The 21,581-nt window shown below is 41.3% G+C and overlaps 1 protein-coding gene across 1 annotated transcript; it reads left to right on the forward strand.

Annotated features, from left to right (window-relative positions):
* Positions 1 to 486: 486 nt before the first annotated feature.
* Positions 487 to 2,219, forward strand: LOC109874037 (sine oculis-binding protein homolog). Its single transcript, XM_020465777.2, has 2 exons — positions 487 to 861; positions 1,070 to 2,219. Exon 2 carries the CDS (start codon positions 1,197 to 1,199, stop codon positions 1,950 to 1,952), a length of 756 nt encoding a protein of 251 aa, XP_020321366.1. The 5' UTR covers positions 487 to 861; positions 1,070 to 1,196; the 3' UTR covers positions 1,953 to 2,219.
* Positions 2,220 to 21,581: the final 19,362 nt, after the last annotated feature.

The raw sequence follows: 21,581 nt of genomic DNA on the forward strand, positions 1-21,581 counted from the left end.
AATGCACTAATTGTAAGTCACTCTGGTTAAGAGTGTCTGCTGAATTACTTAAATGTCAAATGTAATGTTCATAAGTGGGATTAGTGTTGGCTTGAATGGTCCACTGAACAATAGCTCATTCTTTCTTTTTTTTTCATTAGTTGAAATGAAGGTCTCTGCTAAATTATTAAGCTTAGTGTGTGTGTGTGTGTGTGTGTGTGTGTGTGTGTGTGTGTGTGTGTGTGTGTGTGTGTGTGTGTGTGTGTGTGTGTGTGTGTGTGTGTGTGTGTGTGTGTGTGTGTGTGAGAGAGAGAGAGAGAGACTAAAGTGCTCTGACCTTCTCCCCATTTACACATTTTCTCAGGCTCCCAGTGACATCCTTTACCAGTTTCCTGTATCCATGGTGACGGGGAGATTTGTCCAATCAACAGTCAGTATTGTGTTGTGGAGAAATGCAGTGTTTCCTGTTTTTCCCACCACCTTCTTCCCATTTTTGTAGGGTGGATTTCTTTGTTTGTGACCTGGAAAGCTACAGAGAGTTCTTACAGAGCGTCACATATCTAGGATAATCCATTGCTTATACATTTTTTTATTTAACTCTAAGATGTAAATATTGTGTTTTGTCTGTTCCTGGAGGCTGTTGCCATAGCGATAACCAAAATCGACTAGTTCGAACATTTTACTAGTTTCCTGTATCCATGGTGACGGGGAGTTTTGTCCAATCGACTGTTGGTATTGTGTGGTGGGGAAATGCAGTGTTTCCTGCTTTTCAAAAGGGCTTCCTCCCATTGGTACAGGGTGGAATTCTTTGTTTGTGTCCTGGAAAGCTACAGTGTCCTTACGGTCTTATGGAGTATCTTTGGCCAGAACCTTAAATAAGAAGTAAGTAACATTTTGCTGATTAACACACTTTTTTGGGGTGAATCCAAGCTTTTAACGCTGCACAGTTGACTCAGTTCGGCTGAATGTTAGATTTTTTATTTGAGTCTGTTGGTCAGTTGTATGCAATGTATACTTTTTAATTTTGACATTTGAAATTCTGTTTTTTTAACTTAACAATTGCTAAATCCTTCATCTTTGTGTTTTAAAGTTTGAGACAACATGAAGCCTTTTCAAGCAAACTGCTTTGACGCTCAGTGCTGCCTCCATCCGTCACTACCAACAGTCCTTGAGTAACAGACATTACACCACCCCTCTGGTGACTGAACCAGGGAACCATGCAGAGGCCACAGGTTACTGGTGGCACCCCGCTACAGATCCCACCACAGCCTGTACCCAAGAACAGGCACCCCATCCTCCTGTACTCCATCCAACCCTTACTGAGGGAGACAGTTATCAGTAAGGAAGGCCACCCCCATCCCCAGCCTGACTCCCCCCAGACCTGTGGCACTCAAGGCGCAGGCCAGAGCTGCTGGAGCCTGGATGTGAGAGTGGCCGTGCTGCTGGTGATCGTGGCTGGAGCTCTGATACTGATCCTGCTCTACAGACTCCTCCAGCTGAGGCACAGACTGAGGCTGGCCCAGGCTCGACATGCCCTGGAGTACTACAGTTTCTACCACACCGCCACCTACACCCTCAAGGACCCCAGGCTGCCCCGGATACTGGCCACGAATGGAGATGCTATAGAGGTCACCCCTGTGGCTAACCCTGTGGCCCCTATTGTTGTCACCCCAGTACCACCTCCACCGGTCTCCCCACCACCCACTCTTCCCCTCCCTCCACCCCCCATCTTGTCTCTACCCCCTCGCCTACCTCCCCCTCCTCTACTGCCTCCACCCCTTCTCCCACTCTCTTCCTCACTCTCTCTCCCTCTGCCCCTGCCCATCATCCACACCACCCCACCTAGCCCTCACCAGTCCTGGGGCGCCAGCTCGGATGCAGAGGTGTACTCTCGGATCGGAGCGTTCAGACCATCCAGGCTGTCCAGCCTCAGCCACTCACAGGTCATCCTGTTTGAACATTCCTCTCTCTGACATCTTCTCTGGATATTCCACATTAAGAGCATTCCGCTTTGTGGCTGCTTCTATCACTTCTGTGAGAATTCTATAACCTATTTTAATGTTCTGAATTTCAGATTTGTGTGTGGGTGTTCTCCCTTGTGATGAGGTCTTTGAGGATCATGAAAGGGATTCTGTTGAGTTCACTGTTTTATTATCCACTCACTGTTGAGTGCATAGGCTTTGAAATTTCCTGTTGCTGAATTGCAAATGTCCATTTTATGGTCCTATTAAAGTCACAAAGAATTTAAAATGGTTGCCCTGATAACATACATTTTTCCTAATCTAAAACCATGTTTATTATGTTGTTTGTCTTGAGACATATCCCATTTCTCCCACAATCACAATAATTGACCTCACTGTTTCCTTTGATTGGCGGAAGACATTTCCTCTGGTGCTTTTCCATCACTGGGTCTCTCCCTATCTCACTCGCTCCCTATGTTTCCTCTCCCTCTCCATAATACTTACTCTCTCTCTCTGTCTCTCTCTCTCTCTCTCTCTCCTCTCTCTCTCTCTCTGTCTCTCTCTCTCTCTCTCTCTCTCTCTGTCTCTCTCTCTCTCCCTCTCTCTCTCTCTCTGTCTCTCTCTCTCTCTCTCTCTGTCTCTCTCTCTCTCCCTCTCTCTCTGTCTCTCTCTCTCTCTCTCTCTCTCTCTCTCTCTCTCTCTCTTCTCTCTCTCTCTCTCCTCTCTCTCTCTCTCTGTCTCTCTCTCTCTCTCTCTCTCTCTCTCTCTCTCTCTCTCTCTCTCTCTCTCTCTCTCTCTCTCTCTCTCTCTCTCTCTCTCTCTCTCTCTCTCTCTCTCGTCTCTCTCTCTCTCTCTGTCTCTCTCTCTCTCTCTCTCTCTCTCTCTCTCTCTCTCTCTGTCTCTCTCTCTCTCTCTGTCTCTCTCTCCTCTCTCTCTCTCTCTTCTCTGTCTCTCTCTCTCTCTCTCTCTCTCTCTCTCTCTCTCTCTCTCTCTCTCTCTCTCTCTCTCTCTGTCTCTCTCTCTCTCTGTCTCTCTCTCTCTCTGTCTCTCTCTCTCTCTCTGTCTCTCTCTCTCTCTCTCTCTGTCTCTCTCTCTCTCTCTCTCTCTCTCTCTCTCTCTCTCTCTCTGTCTCTCTCTCTCTCTCTCTCTCTCTCTCTCTCTCTCTCTCTCTCTCTCTCTCTCTGTCTCTCTCTCTCTCTGTCTCTCTCTCTCTCTGTCTCTCTCTCTCTCTCTGTCTCTCTCTCTCTCTCTCTCTGTCTCTCTCTCTCTCTCTCTCTCTCTCTCTCTCTCTCTGTCTCTCTCTCTCTCTCTCTCTCTCTCTCTCTCTGTCTCTCTCTCTCTCTCTCTCTCTCTCTCTGTCTCTCTCTCTCACTCTCTCTCCCTCTCTCTCTCCTCACAGTCTGAAGGCATGATTGTTTTAATGAAATGTTTTTATTTTATTGTAATTGTATTGATTTATGACCTTGTTGAGTTTCCACCATGCCTGAAGATTTATTCACCTTCAATAATTAATAACATTTTATTTCCCCAACTGGTCCTTCATGCATAGTTGATTCATGGGTTGTTATTTGTTTAATAAAGTAGAAGAGCAGGGTGAAACCTAAGACCTCATTTGATCCAATCCCTTGGGTGACTGTTTATCCCTGGCCATCTCTAACTGTGTTAGCAGGACTGTTATCTGACTTGTCTACTCGCTGAAAGCATGTTAATACACTACACACATGGGCAGCGTCATAACCAGTCAATGGGTTCTGTGTGGAATGAGATTGATACTGTTATAGAATCTGGACATTGGGCACAGTCAACCACATACCAGATGAGTGAGAAGCGAGGCCTTTCTGAAAAGGGATTCAATTGTAAATGTCCTTGATCATTGTGTGGATCTCTGCTTCTGCACTGCATTACCTACATATCAAAATAATCCCATTCAGAGAACTTTTTTTCTAGTTATGGTTCTCCTTTTCATAGAGTTTCGATGAAAGTAGCTCAGGTTCAGTAAAGGTCAGGTGCTTTTATTGTAAAACTAGCCACCATGCTGTATATTTATCCTTTGCTGTTCAATGTATGACTTTCTGCCACCGAAACCCTTGAGTTAGGAATGCTGCTTAATTGTTTCTGTCTCTGTCTCAAACCAGGCAATTAGTATTGGTCAGTTTTTAACAAAGTCCCTCTAGAGATTAAAACAACCACAAAATGAATAAAAGGAAGTGTAATATTTGGTTGTGCAAAACATGCTCCGTGATGGGAGTAAACTCAGTGGGCCAAACAATGTATTATAAACAGACGGACAGCATACTGTATGAGTATGCACAATTAATTATTATTAACCATTATTTTACCAGGTTGACTGAGAACACATTCTCATTTACAGCAACAACCTGAGGAATAGTTACAGGGGAGAGGAGGGGGGATGAATGAGCCAATGTAAGCTGTGGATGATTAGGTGACTATGATGGTATGAGGGCCAGATTGGGAATTTAGCCAGGACACCAGGGTTAACACCCCTACTCTTACCATAAGTGCCATGGGATCTTTAATGACCACAGAGAGTCAGGACATCCATTTAACATCCCACCTAAAAGACAGCACCCTACACAGGGCAATTTCCCCAATCACTGGCCTGGGGCATTGGATATTTTTTTAGATCAGAGGAAAGGGTGCCTCCTACTGGCCCTTCATCACCACTTCCAGCAGCATCTGGTCTCCCATCTAGGGACCAACCAGGACCAACCCTGCTTAGCTTCAGAAGCAAGCTCATTTTATTCCATTTAATTAATGTATTTTACTTTCCTGAGTAGCGTAACCAAAGTTTTTTATAACTAACCCAAGATAGACCAGAGCCTGTCCTTTCCAATGGAAGCAAATTAATTCATCATAATTGACAGAACAAGCCAGAAGGGCTTGAAGCTAGTGAGATGCTATTGGTGCATTCTAGCATTTATTTGTGAAGTGCACGTGTGCAAAAACAATTCGCCCTTGCACTCTTTCTAAACTACGCAATTTTTTGAAACTTCGGCAAAGGGTAAAGTCTAAAAAAACAGAGTACACTCTGTTTGTTACAGATTCTAGTTTTGGAAACAGAAAATGATTCAGAGATCAAATGTTTCATCGACAATAAAATGAACAGAATGTCGGCCAAAATCCATCTCGCTTCATCTTCTCCCACTGCCGTCCACTGGGCTTCCTCTCATCACCATAATGGGTAGTGAGTGGAAACGCCGAAGCATCCAGTGAAGTATCTGTCTCTATCTCAGAGGGTTGGTGGCACCTTAATTGGGGATGACGGGCTTGTGTTAATGACTGTAGCGGAATCAATGGAATGGTACCAAATACATCAAACACATGGTTTCCAGGTGTTTAATGCCATTCCATTTGCTTAGTTCCAGCCATTATTATGAGCAAAGGGTATGCTTTGGTTCGGCTGGCACCGAGCCTACCTCGTGTGCTTGCATACTCTAATAAAGTGTACCTGCACACTCCCGTAAAATACCTTCGCTTGAAAATCAAGAAAAAGCAGCAATAGTATTGTTTGTCCATCTTGAAATGCTGTAGCTAGTATACAGAATTAATCTAAAATAACTCATTCATGTTGACGTTTTTGCCAAGGAGATCTTAGTCGCATAAAATCTAACTAAGCAGCCTGGTCTCATAGCGTAGACGTAACATAGTAAACGTCAAGCCGGAACTTCAGGCTAGTGCGATATTTTACATTTGGTAAGGTTACACAATACAGAAGGTTACTTAAAACCTCTTAGGGATCCCTAAACCCCCACTCCCGCTTGAATCCCGGTAACGGGATTGATTTGACAGCATCCAGGGAAATTGCAGCGAGCCAAATTCAAAAACAGAAATACTTATAATAAGAATTCAGAAAACATACAAGTGTTATACATCAAAATAAATCTTAACTTCTTGTTAACTTCTTAAGGTATAGGGGACGCTTGCGTCCCACTTGGCCAAAAGCCAGGGAAAATGCAGCGTGGCAAATTCAAATAAAATGATATAAGAATCAAACTTTAATTAAATCTCACATGTAAGATACTAAATTAAAGCTACACTTGTTGTGAATCCAGCCAACATGTCAGATTTTAAAAAGGCTTTTCGGCGAAAGCATAAGAAGCTATTTTCTGATGATAGCACAACAGTAAACAAAGAGAGTAGCATATTTCAACCCTGCAGGCGCTACACAAAACGCAGAAATAAAATATAAAACATGCCTTACCTTTGACGAGCTTCTTTTGTTGGCACTCCAGTATGTCCCATAAACATCACAATTGGTCCTTTTGTTCGATTAATTCCGTCCATATATAACCAAAATGTCCATTTATTTGGCGCGTTTGATCCAGAAAAAAACAGCTTCCAATTGCGCAACGTCACTACAAAATATCTCAAAAGTTGCCTGTAAACTTTGCCAAAACAATTCAAACTACTTTTGTAATACCACTTTAGGTATTTTTAAACGTTAATAATCGATCAAATTGAAGATGGGTCTATCTGTGTTCAATACAGGAAGACAACAAACCAAGCTACTTTTCAAGTCTTGCGCAACTCTCAACAGTGTTACGCAGTTCCTAGATGGCCGTACTTCTTCATTGCACAAAGGAATAACCTCAACCAAATTCCAAAGACTGGTGACATCTAGTGGAAGCGGTAGGAACTGAAAACAAGTGCCTAAGAAATATCGTTTCCCAATGAGAATTCACTTAACAGACAGAGACCTCAAAATTTTTAAATTCTGAACGGTTAGTTCTCAGGGTTTTGCCTGCTACATAAGTTCTGTTATACTCACAGACATGATTCAGACAGTTTTAGAAACTTCAGAGTGTTTTCTATCCAAATCTACTAATATGCATATCTTATATTCTTGGCATGAGTAGCAGGAAGTTGAATTTGGGCACGCTATTTATCTAAAAGTGAAAATGCTGCCCCCTATACCGTAAGAAGTTAATCCAGCCACTGTGTCAGATTTCAAAAAGGCTTTACGGCAAAAGCAGACCATGCGATTATCTGAGGACTGCACCCCACATACAAACACATGAAAATCAGATTCAACCAGGCAGGTGCGCAACAAAAGTCAGAAATAGCAATATAATTAATGCCTTGCCTTGAAGATTTTCTTCTGTTGGCACTCCAAAATGTCCCAGAAACATCACAAATGGTCCTTTTGTTCAATAATGTCCTTCATTATGTCCCAAAAATGTCCATTTATTTGGCTCATTTGATTCAGAAATACACCGGTTTCATCTCGCCCAACATACCTACAAAGTATCTAATAATTTACCTGTAAACTTGGTCCAAACATTTCAAACAACGTTCCTAATCCAACCTAAGGTATCCTAAACGTAAATAATTGATCAAATTTAAGACGGGATATACTGTGTTCAATACCGGATAAAAACAACGTGAAGTGCATTCCAGGTCAGGCACAACAAAAGACTTGAGTCCATCTGAGTGACACATGGAAAGAACAGGACTACTTCTTCATTTCTCAAAAGAAAAACATCAACCAAATTCTAAAGACTGTTGACTTCATAGTGGAAGCCATAGGAACTGCAACCAGATTCCTATTAAAAAGGGTTTCCCATAGAAAATTAATGGAAAACACATTGACCTCCAAAATTGTTTTCCCTGGATGGATTGTGCTCGGGGTTTTGCCTGCCAAATCAGTTTAGTTATACTCACAGACATTATTCAAACAGTTTTAGAAACTGTAATAATAATATGCATATCCTAGCTTCTGGGCCTGAGTAGCAGGCAGCTTACTTTGGGCACGCTTTTCATCCGGACGTGAAAATACTGCCCCCTAGCCCAAATAGGTTTTGGACAAAAATTAAAGGTGGGTGATTGGTCTGGGTATCTGGGCAGATGTAAAATGTAAATGTCTTTCAACCCAAAGGTTATGTGTTCAAATCTCATCACAGAGAATTTTAGCTAATTAGCAACTTACTACTTTTTAGCTACTTTACAACTACTTAGCATGTTAGCTAACCTTTCCCTTAGCCCTAACCGTAACCCTTTTAGCTAACCCTTCCGCTAAACCTAAACTTAACCCTTTAACCTAACTCCTAACCTTAACCCTTAAGCCCTAATCCTAACCCCGAACCTAGCTAACGATAGCCAGCTATCTAACGTTAGCCAGCTATCTAACGTTAGTGTTAGCCACCTAGCTAACGTTAGCCACAACAAATTTGAATGTTTTGCAAATTTGTAACATATTCTACATTTTGCAAATTCGTAACATATCATACAAATTGTAATTTGTAACATATACAAAATGGAGGATGGACATCCACAAATTAATAGATACCTTACAAAACGTAACATACACAATATATACAAAAGTATGTGGACACCCATTCAAATGAGTAGATTTGGCTATTTCAGCCACACATGTTGCTGACAGGTGTATAAAATTGAGCGCACAGCCTTGCAATCTCCATAGGAAAACATTGGCAGTAGAAATGCATTACTGAAGAGCTCAGTTACTTGTGTTTGAGAGTGTGAGTTGGAAGGAGACGTTACACACAAACTGTTCAGAACTGTTTCGGATTGGAAGCATGCGTACGCCTTAACTCTCAGGTCCTCATCGGTAGCACTATTAATAGTACAAATTCAATCAGAAACAGTGCTTGCTGCCTGCTCCTGGACCTTAGTCATCAGCTCAGGTATATGCTGTGACATCACCAGTGTTAGCTCTCTCTTGTTATCTTCTCTCCCTTTCCTTAAGGTACTGATCCCAGAACACAGACATGCACTTAAATCCCCTAAGAGATTTCACTCTGCACCTTAAGTTTAAAAAAATTACACTGATTTATTTGACAACCTGGGTTCCCATGGTGACAGGTTTTTTCTGGGCTTCGAGACACATAGTCAGGTCCAACATTATTTCCAGGCTTGACAAAGAGGAGCAAAAATTGCTGTATAAAATAGATAATACAAATACTGAGCTGCTACCCCCCCACCCCCCCTTTTTTAAATAACTACTAGGCTGCAATGCCTTCAGAAGGTATTCACACCCCTTGACCTTTTTCACATTTTCTTGTGTTACAAAGTGGGAATAAAATGGATTTAATTGTAATTATTTGTCAACGATCTACACAAAATACTCTGTAATGTCAAAGATGGAAGACAATTTTTTTAAATATACAATTCATGAAAAAAAATATATATCTTGATTAGGTAAGTATCAACCTCCAGAGTCAATACATATTAGAATCACATTTGGCAGGACAGGAGGTTGGTGGAACCTTAATTGGGGAGAATGTGCTCCTGGTAAGGATGGGAGCGGAATCAGTGGAATGGTATTAAATACATCAAACACATGTTTTCCAAGTGTTTGACGCCATTCCATTCACTCCATTCCTGCCATTATTATGAGTCGTTCTCCACTCAGCAGCCTCCACTGTTTGGCAGTGATTACAGCTAGGTAGGTCTCTGAGAGCTTTCCATACATGAATTGTGCCACATTTGCCCATTATTATTTTCAAAGTTCTTCAAGCTCTGTCAAATTGGTTGTTGATCATTGCTTGACAACCATTTTCAAGTCTTGCCATAGATTTTCAAGCAGATTTAAGTCTAAACTGTAACTAGGCCACTCAGGAACATTCACAGTCTTCTTGGTAAGCAATTTTAGTGCCTTGTTGCAAACAGGACACATGTTTTGCATTATTTTGATTCTGTACAGGCTTCCTTTTTTTCACTCTCTTAATTAGGTTAATATTGTGCAGTAACTACAATGTTGTTGATCCAGACTCAGTTTTCTCCTATCACAGCCATTACACTTTGTAACTGTTTTAAAGTTACCATTGGCCTCATGGTGAAATTAGTGAGCTGTTTCCTCCCTCTCCGGCAACTGAGTTAGGAAGGATGCCTGTATCTTTGGAGTGACTGGGTGTATTGATGTACCATCCAAAGTGGAATAATAACTTCACCATGCTCAAAGGGATATTCAATGTCTTTATTTATTTTTACCCATCTACCAATACGTTCCCTTATTTTGCGAGGGATTGGAAAACCTCCCTCGTCTTTGTGGTTGAATCTGTGTTTGAAATTCACTGCTCGACTGAGGGACCTTACATATAATTCTACTGTATGAGTGGGGTACAGAGATGAGGTAGTCATTCAAAAATCATGTTCAACACTATTATTGCACACAGAGTGAGTCCATGTAACTTATTATGTGTTGTTAAGCACATTTTTACTCCTATTTAGGCTTGTCATAATAAAGGGGTTGACTTATTGACTCAAGAAATGTCATTTTTACATTTTTAATTCATTTGTAAAAAATGTCTAAAAACATAATTCTACTTTGACATGATGGGGTATTGTGTGTAGGCCGGTGACACAATCTAATCCATGTTAAATTCAGGCTGTATCACAACAAAATGTGTAAAAAGTCAAGGGGTGTGAATACTTTCCGAAGGCACTATATATTGTATGCTCCAAAGGATTTCAAAGGGGTTCAAGTCCGTAGACGGAGATGGCCATTGTCAAATTTAGATTTTGTGGTAAATTCACAATTTCTTAGTGGATTTTGATGTGTGCTTGGGGTTATTGTCTTGGTGGAAGTTCCACTTCAGCCTCCTGGCAATGTCCTGGTACTCGGTAAAGTTCATGATGCCGTTGACAATAAGGGCCCCAGGACCAGTGGAAGCAAAATAGCCCCATAACATCAAAGATCCACCACCATATTTTACAATAGTTATGAGGTTCTTTTCTGCATATGCATCCTTCTTTCAACCCCAAACCCACCACTGGTGTGTGGCCAAAGAGCTCTATTTTTTATTTAATCTGGCAATAGACCCGTTTCAATCCAAGTGCTACAAGCTAAAATGAAAGCCGATGGCATTGAGGTCACTGGCTTCAACAATAAGTGCATAGATGACGTTGTCCCAACAGTGACTGTACATACATACTCCAACCAGAAGTCATGGATTACAGGCAACATTTGCACTGAGCTAAAGGGTAGAGCTTCCACTTTCAAGGAGCGGGACTCTAACCCGGAAGCTTATAAGAAATCCTGCTATGCCCTTCGACGAACCATCAAACAGGCAAAGTGTCAATACAGGACTAAAATCGAATCGTACTACACCGGCTCCGACTCTCGTCGGATGTGGCAGGGCTTGCACAAGCCTACCAGACACAAGCCTACCAGACGAGCAAAATAACTTCTATACTCGCTTCGAGGCAAGTAACACTGAAACATGCTTGAGAGCATTAGCTGTTCCCGATGACTGTGTGATCACGCTCTCCACAGCCGATGTGAGTAAGACTTTTAAACAGGTCAACATTCACAAGGCCGCAGGGCAAGACGTTTTACCAAGACGTGTACTCCAAGCATGTGCTGACCAACTGGCAAGTGTCTTCACTGACATTTTCAACGTTCAACACCATAGTGCCCTCAAAGCTCATCACTAAGCTAAGGACCCTGGGACTAAACACCTCCCTTTGCAACTGGATCCTGTACTTCCTGACGGGCCGCCCCCAGGTGGTAAGAGTCGGTAATAACACATCTGCCACGCTCCATTGTCATTTCCATGCATTGTTTTCAATTGTGGTTTTGTCCCAGTCTCTTCTAACGTGTCCTGCACAGCTTGTGAGGGTCGCAGAGAGAAATAGCATTCTGGAGAGTCAGCTTTCAGGAAAAACATCAAAACTAAATAAAATAAAATAAAAAATATACAATAGGTGTAGACCTTACAGTGAAATGCTTACTTACAAGCCCTTAACCAACAATGCTTTAAGAATTTAATAAGAAATACGTGTTAAGATTTTTTTTTAAATTAAAAGATAAATAATTAAACAGCAGCAGTAAAATAACAATAGTTAGGGTATATACAGGGGATACCGGTACAGAGTCAATGTGCGGGGGCACCGGTTAGTCGAGGTAATTGAGGTAATATGTCCATGTAGGTAAAGTGACCATGCATAGATAATAAACAGAGAGTAGATCAAAAACAGAGAGTAGCAGCAGCGTAAAAGAGGGGTCTGGGTAGCCCTTTGATTAGCTGTTCAGGAGTCTTATGGCTTGGGGGTAGAAGCTGTTAAGAAGCCTTTTGGACCTAGACTTGGTGCTCCGGTACCACTTGCTGTGCGGTAGCAGAGAGAACAGTCTATGACTAGGGTGGCTGGAGTCTTTGACAATTTGGAGGACCTTCTTCTGACACCACCTGGTAAAGAAGTCCGGGAAGTTTGGCCCCAGTGATGTACTGGGCCGTACGCAGTAGTGCCTTGGAGGCCCAGCAATTGCCATCAGGCAGGGATGCTCTCGATGGTGCAGCTGTAGAACTTTTTGATGATCTGAGGACCATTCCAAATCTTTTCAGTCTCCTGAGGGGGAATAGGCTTTGTCGTACCCTCTTCATGACTGTCTTAGTGTGTTGTTAGTGATGTGGACATTAAGGAACTTGACGTTCTCAACCTGCTCCACTGCAGCCCCGTCGATGAGAATGGGTGGAGTATTCAGTCCTCCTTTTCCTGTAGTCCACAATCATCTCCTTTGTCTTGATCACATACTCGGTCCATTCAACAGTTTCAGATGAATATGTGTGAAAAAAAGGACTGGGGGCGGGAGGGCGAAATATACTTCTCTCATGTGCAAAGATACTCAAAAGGGGTGATGATATTAATTAACAATAATTTTGATCCAAATGTGCAAATTTTCTTAACAGATCCGCAAGGTAGATGGATGATTTTAAGTATGTTATTGTGTTATTCTCGCTGGCACCAAAAGTTTAAAAAGTGTTGATAGGGGACAGAATGCAGTGGGCCATCAAATCATTAGCATATATATATTACTCTAACAGAATTTCCACATGTGCGAGGATATTGGAAGTTTGATCAAAGCCTATTGGGTGATAACTTGTTTCTAACTAGGACAGAATCATTTATAACGGACTTTTTCTGGCATAGGTACAGCAAATACCCTTATTGTATGGGATACTTTTAAATATACCTTTAGAGGCCATACAATTCAGTACTCATCTCTAAAACAAAAGCAAAAGAGTCCACATTAACAAAGGACATGACAGGACTAATAGTAGAGATAGATAGAAATAAAAACTGTACCATACAGGCACAGAATATTTTAGAGGAAAAACACAAATAAACAAACTTATTGAAGAAAGATCAAGTGTAATATATTATAAAAAATAAAGCGCACTGGATGGAATATGTATATATATATATATATATATATATATATTTTTTTTAAATCTTCAACATAGAAATGCTACCAAAAATAATTTACTGAAACTTGTTACAAATGATGGAGTCGACCATGATTCACCAAACAATATTTTGATAGAGGAAGCAAAGTACCTTAAGCATATGTTTTCGTTTCAGTCTCCTCCATCTCCACTAGCCAAAGATAATTTTATGGATTGTTTTTCTATTAATAATGTACAAGTATTAACGGCTGTACAGAAAGACGCATGTGAAGGCCAAATTACAGAGGAGGAACTTCTTGATGCAATTAAAGCCTTTAAATCCAGGAAATCTCCAGGCCTAGAGGGCCTACCAGTGGAGGTATACCAAACCTTTTTTGATATACTCAGAGGAACGTTAGTAGCATGTTTTAATCACTCCTACAAAAATGGTAGATTATCAGATACTCAACTAGAAGGTCTGATTTCATTATTACTGAAACAGTATTCAACTTGTAAATATAAAGATCCGGTCCATTTCAAAAATTGGAGGCTCCTTATACTTCAGTGTTGTCATGCAGAAATTCTAGCAAAATGCATAGCGCACAGAATTGAAAAGGTATTGTCGGATATTATTAATCCTAATCAGATCCTAATCAGGTTTTTCACATGGTCTATACATTGGAGATAATATAAGACAAGAACTGGAAACAATAGAACACTAGGAAAAATCTGGGAAACCAGGCCTTGTATTCAAAGCTGACTTTGAAAAGGCTTTTGATAAAGTATGACTGGAATTTATATATAAATGCCTGGAATACTTCAGATTTGGAGAATCTCTTATAAAATGGGCTAAAGAAATGTATAGTACCCTACGTGTAAAATAGTAAATATTGGATACTTCTCAGAAAGTATTAAACTGTCAAGAGGAGTAAAACAAGGTTGTCCACTATCGGCATATCTACAGTTGAAGTCGGAAGTTTACATACACCTTAGCCAAATAAATGTAAACTCAGTTTTTCACAATTCCTGACATCTAATCCTGGTTAAAATTCCCTGTCTTAGGTCAGTTAGGATAACTACTTTATTTTAAGAATGAAAAATGACAGAATAATAGTAGAGAGAATTATTTATTTCATATTTTATTTATTTCATCACATTCCCAGTGGGTCAGAAGTTTATATACACTCAATTAGTATTTGGTATTGCCTTTAAATTGTTTAACTTGGGTCAAATGTTTCGGGTAGTCTTTCACAAGCTTCCCACAATAAGTTGGGTGAATTTTGGCCCATTCCTCCTGACAGAGCTGGTGTAACTGAGTCAGGTTTGTAGGCCTCCTTGCTCACACACGCTTTTTCAGTTCTGCCAAAATAAATTCTATAGGATTGAGGTCAGGGCTTTGTGATGGCCACTCCAATACCTTGACTTTATTGTTCTTAAGCCATTTTGCCACAACTTTGGAACTATGCTTGGGGTCATTGTTCATTTGAAAGACCCATTTGCGACCAAGCTTTAACTTCCTGACTGATGTCTTGAGATGTTGCTTCAATATATCCACATAATTTTCCCTTCTCATGATGTGAGATTTTGTGAAGTGCACCAGTCCATCCTGCAGCAAAGCACCCCCACAACATGATGCTGCCACCCCCATGCTTCACGGTTGGGATGGTGTTCTTCGGCATGTAAGCCTCCCCTTTTTCCTCCAAACATAACGATGGTCATTATGGCCAAACATGTCTATTTTTGTTTCATCAGACCAGAGCACATTTCTCCAAAAAGTATGAGCTTTGTCCCCATGTGCAGTTGCAAACCGTAGTCTGGCTTTTTTTATGGCGGTTTTGGAAACAGGGGCTACTTCCTTGCTGAGCGGCCTTTCAGGTTATGTCGATACAGGACTCGTTTTACTGTGGATATAGATACTTTTGTACCTGTTTCCTCCAGCATCTTCACAAGGCCCTTTGCTGTTGTTCTGGGATTTTGATTTGCATGTTTTGCACCAAAGTACGTTCATCTCTAGGAGACAGAACGTGTCTCCTTCCTGAGCGGTATGATGGATGCGTGGTCCCATGGTGTTTATACTTGCTATTGTTTGTACAGATATACATGTTACCTTCAGGTGTTTGGAAAATGTTCCCAAGGATGAACCAGAATTGTGGAGGTTGATTTATTTTGATTTCCCCATGATATCAAGCAAAGAGGCATTGAGTTTGAAGGTAGGCCTTGAAATACATCCACAGTTACACCTCCAATTGACTCAAATTATGTCAATTAGCCTATCAGAAGCTTCTAAAGCCATGACATCATTTTCTGGAATTTTCCAAGCTGTTTAAAGGCACAGTCAACTTAGTGTATGTAAACTTCTGACCCACTGGAATTGTGATACAGTGAATTATAAGTGAAATAATCTGTCTGTAAACAATTGTTGGAAAAATGACTTGTGTCATGCACAAAGTATATGTCCTAACTGACTTGTTAAAACTATAGATTGTTAACAAGAAATTTGTGGAGTGGTTGGAAAACGAGTTTTAATGACTCCAACCTATGTAAACTTCCGACTTCAACAGTATTTATTATGAAATGTTAGCTATTAAAATCAGATCGAACATTAATATCAAGGGATTAGATATCTTAATAACAAAGGTGTCATTGTACGCTGAAGATTCATGTTTTCTTTTAAATCTACAATTTGGATCCCTCCACAGCCTCATAGAGGATCTAGCTGCATTTTCTAGCCTCTCAGGGTTACAACCACATTATGATAAGTGTACTATATTATGCATTGGATCACAAAAAAATACAACTTTTACATTACTGTGTAGTTTACCAATAAAATAGTCTGACGGTAATGTGGACATACTCGGTATACAAATCCTGAAAGAAAAAAATGATCTCATCCTGCACCATTGATCATCCTTGAGATGTTTCTACAACTTGATTGGAGTCCACCTGTGGTAAATTCAATTGATTGTACATGATTTGGAAAGGCACACAAATAAGGTCCCAAAGTTGACAGTCATTGTCAGAGCAAAAACCAAGTCACGAGACTAAAGTAATTGTCTACTTAAATAAAGGTTCAATAAAAGATAAATAACTACAAAATTGTCCGTAGAGTTCTGAGACAGGAGTTCATTTTTTAATTTGTATTATTTCCCCTTTATTTAACCAGGTAGGCCAGATGAGAACAAGTTCTCATTTACATCCACGACCTGGCCAAGATAAAGCAAAGCAGTGCAACAAAAACAACAACACAGAGTTGCACATAAACAAATGTACAGTAAATAACACAAAATAAAATAAACATAGAAAAATACATGTACAGCGTGTGGAAATGTAGAAGGTAGGCAATAAATAGCCCCTAGAGGTGAAAATAATTACAATTTAGAATGAATACTGGAGTGATAGATGGGCAGATGATGATGTGCAAGTAGAGATACTGGGGTGCAAAAGAGCAAGAGGGTAAGTAATAATATGGGAGTGAGGAAGTCGGGTGGGCTATTTACAGATTGGTTGTGTACAGGTACAGTGATCGGTAAGCTGCTCAGACAGCTGATGCTTGAAGTTAGAGAGGGAGATATAAGACTCCAGCTTCAGTGATTTTTGCAATTTGTTCCAGTCATTGGCAGCAGAGAACTGGAAGGAAAGGCGGCCAAAGGAAGTGTTGGCTTTGGGGGTGACCAGTGCAATGTACCTGCTGGAGCGTGTGCTACGGGTGGGTGTTGCTATGGTGACCAGTGAGCTGAGATAAGGCTGGGCTTTACCTAGCAAAGACTTATAGATGACCTGGAGCCAGTGGGTTTGGCGACGATATGTAGTCGGGCCAGCCAACAAGAGCGTAGAGGTCGTAGGGGTAGGTAGTATATGGGGCTTTGGTGATAAAAAGGATGGCATTGTGATAGACTACATCCAGTTTGCATGAGTAGAGTGTTGGGTGCTATTATGTAAATTACATCGCCGAAGTCAAGGATCGGTAGGATAGTCAGTTTTACGAGGGTATGTTTGGCGGCATGAGTGAAATAGGAAGCAGATTCTAGATTTAATTTTGGATTGGAGATGCTTAATGTGAGTCTGGAAGGAGAGTTTACAGTCTAACCATACATCTAGGTATTTGTAGTTGTCCATATTCTAGGTCATAACCGTCCAGAGAAGTGATGCAAGTCGGGAGGGTGCGGTCAGCGATCGGTTGAAGAGCATGCATTTGGTTTTACTAGCATTTAAAAGCAGTTGGAGGCCACGGAAGGAGTGTTGTATGGCTTTGAAGCTCGTTTGGAAGTTTGTTAGCACAGTGTCCGAAGAAGGGCCAGATGTATACAGAATGGTTTAATCTGCGTAGAGGTGGATCAGAGACCAGAAGCATCACCAGCAGCTAGAGCGACATCAATGATATATACAGAGAAAAGAGTCGGCCCGAGAATTGAACCCTGTGGCACCCCCATAGAGACTGCCAGAGGTTCAGACAACAGGCCCTCCGATTTGACACACTGAACTCTATCTGAGAAATAGTTGGTGAACTATGCGAGGCAGTCATTTGAGAAGCCAAGGCTATTGAGTCTGCCAATAAGAATGCGGTGATTAACAGAGTCGAAAGCCTTGGCCAGGTCGATGAAGACAGCTGCACAGTACTGTCTTTTATCAATGGTGGTTATGATATCGTATATTGATATTTAGAAAGGCAGGGCAGGATGGAAATAGGTCTATAACAGTTTGGGTCTGGAGTATCTCCCCCTTTGAAGAGGGCGATGACTGCGGCAGCTTTCCAATCTTTGGGGATCTCAGATGACACGAAAGAGAGGTTGAATAGGCTAGTAATTGGGGTTGCAACAATTTCGGCGGATATCTGGACCCTGGAGAGGTCTAGCCCAGCTGATTTGTTGGGATCCAGATTTTGCAGTTCTTTCAGAACATCAGCTATCTGTATTTGGGTGAAGGAGAAGCGGGGGGGGGGTCAAGTTGCTGCAGGGGGTGCTGAGATGTTGGCCAGGGTAGGGATAGCCAGGTGGAAAGCATGGCCAGCCGTGGAAAAATGCTTTTTGAAATGATCAATTATCGTAGAGTTATCGGTGGTGACAGTGTTGTGTCGAGGCACAGATCTGTGGAAAGGTACCACAGTTTTTTTTAGCATTGAAGGTCCCCAAAAACACAAAGGCCTCCATCATTCTTAAATTAAAGAAGTTTGGAACCACCAAGTCTCTTCCCAGAGCTGGCTGTTTGGCCAAACTGAGCAATCGGGGGAAAAGGGCCTTGGTCAGGGAGGTGACCAGGAACCCAATGGTCACTCTGACAGATCTCTAGCGTTCCTCTGTGGAGATGGGAGAACCTTCCAGAAGGACAACCATCTCTGCAGTACTCCACCAATCAGGCCTTTATGGTAGAGTGGCCAGACGGAAGCCACTCCTCAGTAAAAGGCACAACAGCCCACGTGGAGTTGGCACCCAAAGGACTGTCAGACCTTGAGAAACAAGATTCTCTGGTCTAATGAAACCAAGATTGAACTATTTGGCCTGAATGCCAAGCATCACCTCTGCAGGAAGCCTGGCACCATCCCTACGGTCATGCTGTGGGGGTGTTTTTCAGCGGCAGGGACTGGGACACTAGTCAGGTTTGAGTGACTGATGAACAGAGTAAAGTACAGAGAGATCCTTGATGAAAACTTGCTCAAGAGTGCTCAGGGCCTCAGACGGATGTGATGGTTCACCTTCCAACAGAACAATTATCCTAAACAAGACAAGGCAGGAGTAGCTTCGGGACAAGTCTCTGAATGTCCTTGAGTGGCACAGCCAGAGCCCGGACTTGAACGGGATCTAACATCTCTGGAGAGACCTGAAAATAGCTGTGCAGCCACGCTCCCCATCCAACCTGACAGAGCTTCAGATGTTCTTTAGAGAAGAATTGGAGAAACTCCCCAAATACAGGTGTACCGTCCTGCAAAGCTGTCATCAAGGCAAAGGGTGGCTACTTTGAAGAATCTAAAATATGTTTTGATTTGTTTAACACCTTTTTGGTTACTACATGATTCCATATGTGTGATTTCATAATTTTGATGTCTTCACTATTATTCTACAATGTAGAAAAACCCATTTTTTCTTTTTTCATTTGTGAGTTCATTTTCAAAAGTAGAATGATGTAACTTAGTTTGTTTCGATTTTTTTAGCGGTGCCAACCATTTTGACATCTATCTTTTTGAGAGAAAAAAGTATTAATTGTTAAACGAAATCTATCTCTGAACAATTGTATTAGTATAATTTGTACTATCTATTTATACATTCTTTTTTTCCTCATTTTTATCAAGGGTGCAAATAATTTTGGACCTGACTGTAGGAGCAGAGGAGCAATTTACTAAGAGAGAGAATTAGCTCAGGCCTTTGCTGATTCCCATGCGAAAGGGAATTGTTTGAATTGTTTCACATATTAAGAGCCAAAGTCCTTTTGTGTGGAGATGTGGAGCGCTAAACCAGTTTTCATGGCTGGAGTCACATTCATTAAGATTCTGTTTGATCCTCATTCCAGGGGTTCGCTGTTGGAGCTGAAATATTAAAGTGACAAGAATGAGGTGACACAGCGTCATTTAAAAAGTAGCGACAGAGCAGGAAACCATGTGTATGGTTTGTATGTGCTTAGGTGCTAAACATGTCTTCTCAGTACAGTATGTGATCTCTAATGAGGTAGCAATTCACCTTAATTACTTTTGTTAAGAAACTGTCTTTGCGTATTTAGTTTCCTTTTTTGTTTTCGATAGTCTTTCTGACTAAATGCTTATGGGAAATCAGTTGATCCCTGCACTTACTCACTATACGTTACAATAATTACTATACTGTAGCTTACCCTTAGTTTGAAGTTCTAGTATGTACAGTAACCATCTGACTAGAACTTAAAATGAAGGGTAAACTATTGAGAGTTTTCCCCCCAATCTATTGCAACACATGAGAGAGTGACAGTACACAGCGGGGAGACAGTGGGTTAGTGTTTGTACTATACTGTACGTGGGCAGCATTCCCTCAGTGCTGTTCATACAGTAGGTGAGAATCTTTTAAACTTCTCCTTTTCAGAGGAACAGAGGTTTTTAGCCACAGGAAAGCCTCTGCTCTGCTCTCTGCTTAGATAATGATTGAAGCTTCACCAATTTGTCCCTGAGTCTCGCAAACAGTGACACATCAGCGTTTATCTCCACCTCTCCTTATTAAAATACTCTTTGAATATATTTTACTGTCTTGTGTACTTTATGGATGTTTTCACATTATTGTTAAATACAGTACTGTAGGTGTGGAGTCAGATTTGGAGTAGTTTGTGCTATTTTGGTTCAACAGTGAGCGATCTTTGTTTAGTCCCATGGGAAGCAGTGTGATACACATTTTACCCTAGTTTTCAGTGTCTGTGGGTTTACTTTCATAAGCATTGGTCTTTATAAGTGGGCTTATCCACAGTGAGGAAATGTTTGCTTATGAATCATTGAGTCCAGACTGTAGGATTTGAGAGGGTGGCGCAGAATGCCACAGACTGACAGGCTAGATCCCTCTCTAATAATGGCTTTAGGAGGATCTTAAGGTATATTCCAACAATCGACACACATCCTTCTGCTCTATGTTATTCTATAGACCATTGATCCTTTATATATCCTATTGATATAGGCAAAGCCATATCAGTATGTGCATTTCATATAGTCCATGAGCCAGACTATTAGTTTCTTCCTTGTGACAGGGCAAGGACAGAGTACAAGGGAATGTTTGTCATTAGTGAGGATTGGCAAGGCTAACTCTGTGTTGGGCTTTTCCTGTTGATCTTTTACAAGCAGCAGTGTCCGCTTCAGAGACTTACAAGCTTTTTGTTTATATAGCATTGGATCGGGGACATAAAGGGGTCTGCCTAGCTTATTCGGTAAGCCGGTAGAATGTCATAGACAAGCTGTCTGACTGTTATGATCCCTTCCTTATTGTGACCGGAAACTGGGGGGTGAGGGGAGGGTAACAAATGAGCAGGTTGACGTTTATTGGCATGAATCTTTCCCTGGAGGCAGAACAACTGAGCGTTTTCTGTCAGGTGGGCCAGCTGCAAAGTAAAAAAAAAGAAGCTTTTTGGTCTTAATTTAGGGTTAGGCATTAGGGTAATAGTGTGGTTAGGTTTAAAAATCTTATTTCATGACTTTGTGGCTTTGCCAGCTAATGACCACTGCAGAGCTGCCTCCACAGCAAGATTCATGACAATAAATACCAACCTGCAACACATGATAGAGTGTGTTGGCACATTACTTATCAGAGTGTGTTGGCACATTACTTATCAATCTGATTAATTGATAGATGGAAAGTCCACCTATGTGTCTATCCGTCCGACCATATGTCTGTTGTGCGTTTGAATATACATGTGTCTCATTGTGCATCAGAATCATCTTTCTCCTTCTGTTCAGTCAGTTGGATGTCAATGTTGGCTGTCAGTGTCAAGCTGGGGAGGAACAAGTAATGGCTTTGAGGAGAGGATTGCTCATGTTCTCTCATTCTGCACCTTTGCC

Source organism: Oncorhynchus kisutch, linkage group LG29, assembly GCF_002021735.2.
Source record: "Oncorhynchus kisutch isolate 150728-3 linkage group LG29, Okis_V2, whole genome shotgun sequence".
Taxonomy (NCBI): Eukaryota; Metazoa; Chordata; class Actinopteri; order Salmoniformes; family Salmonidae; genus Oncorhynchus; species Oncorhynchus kisutch.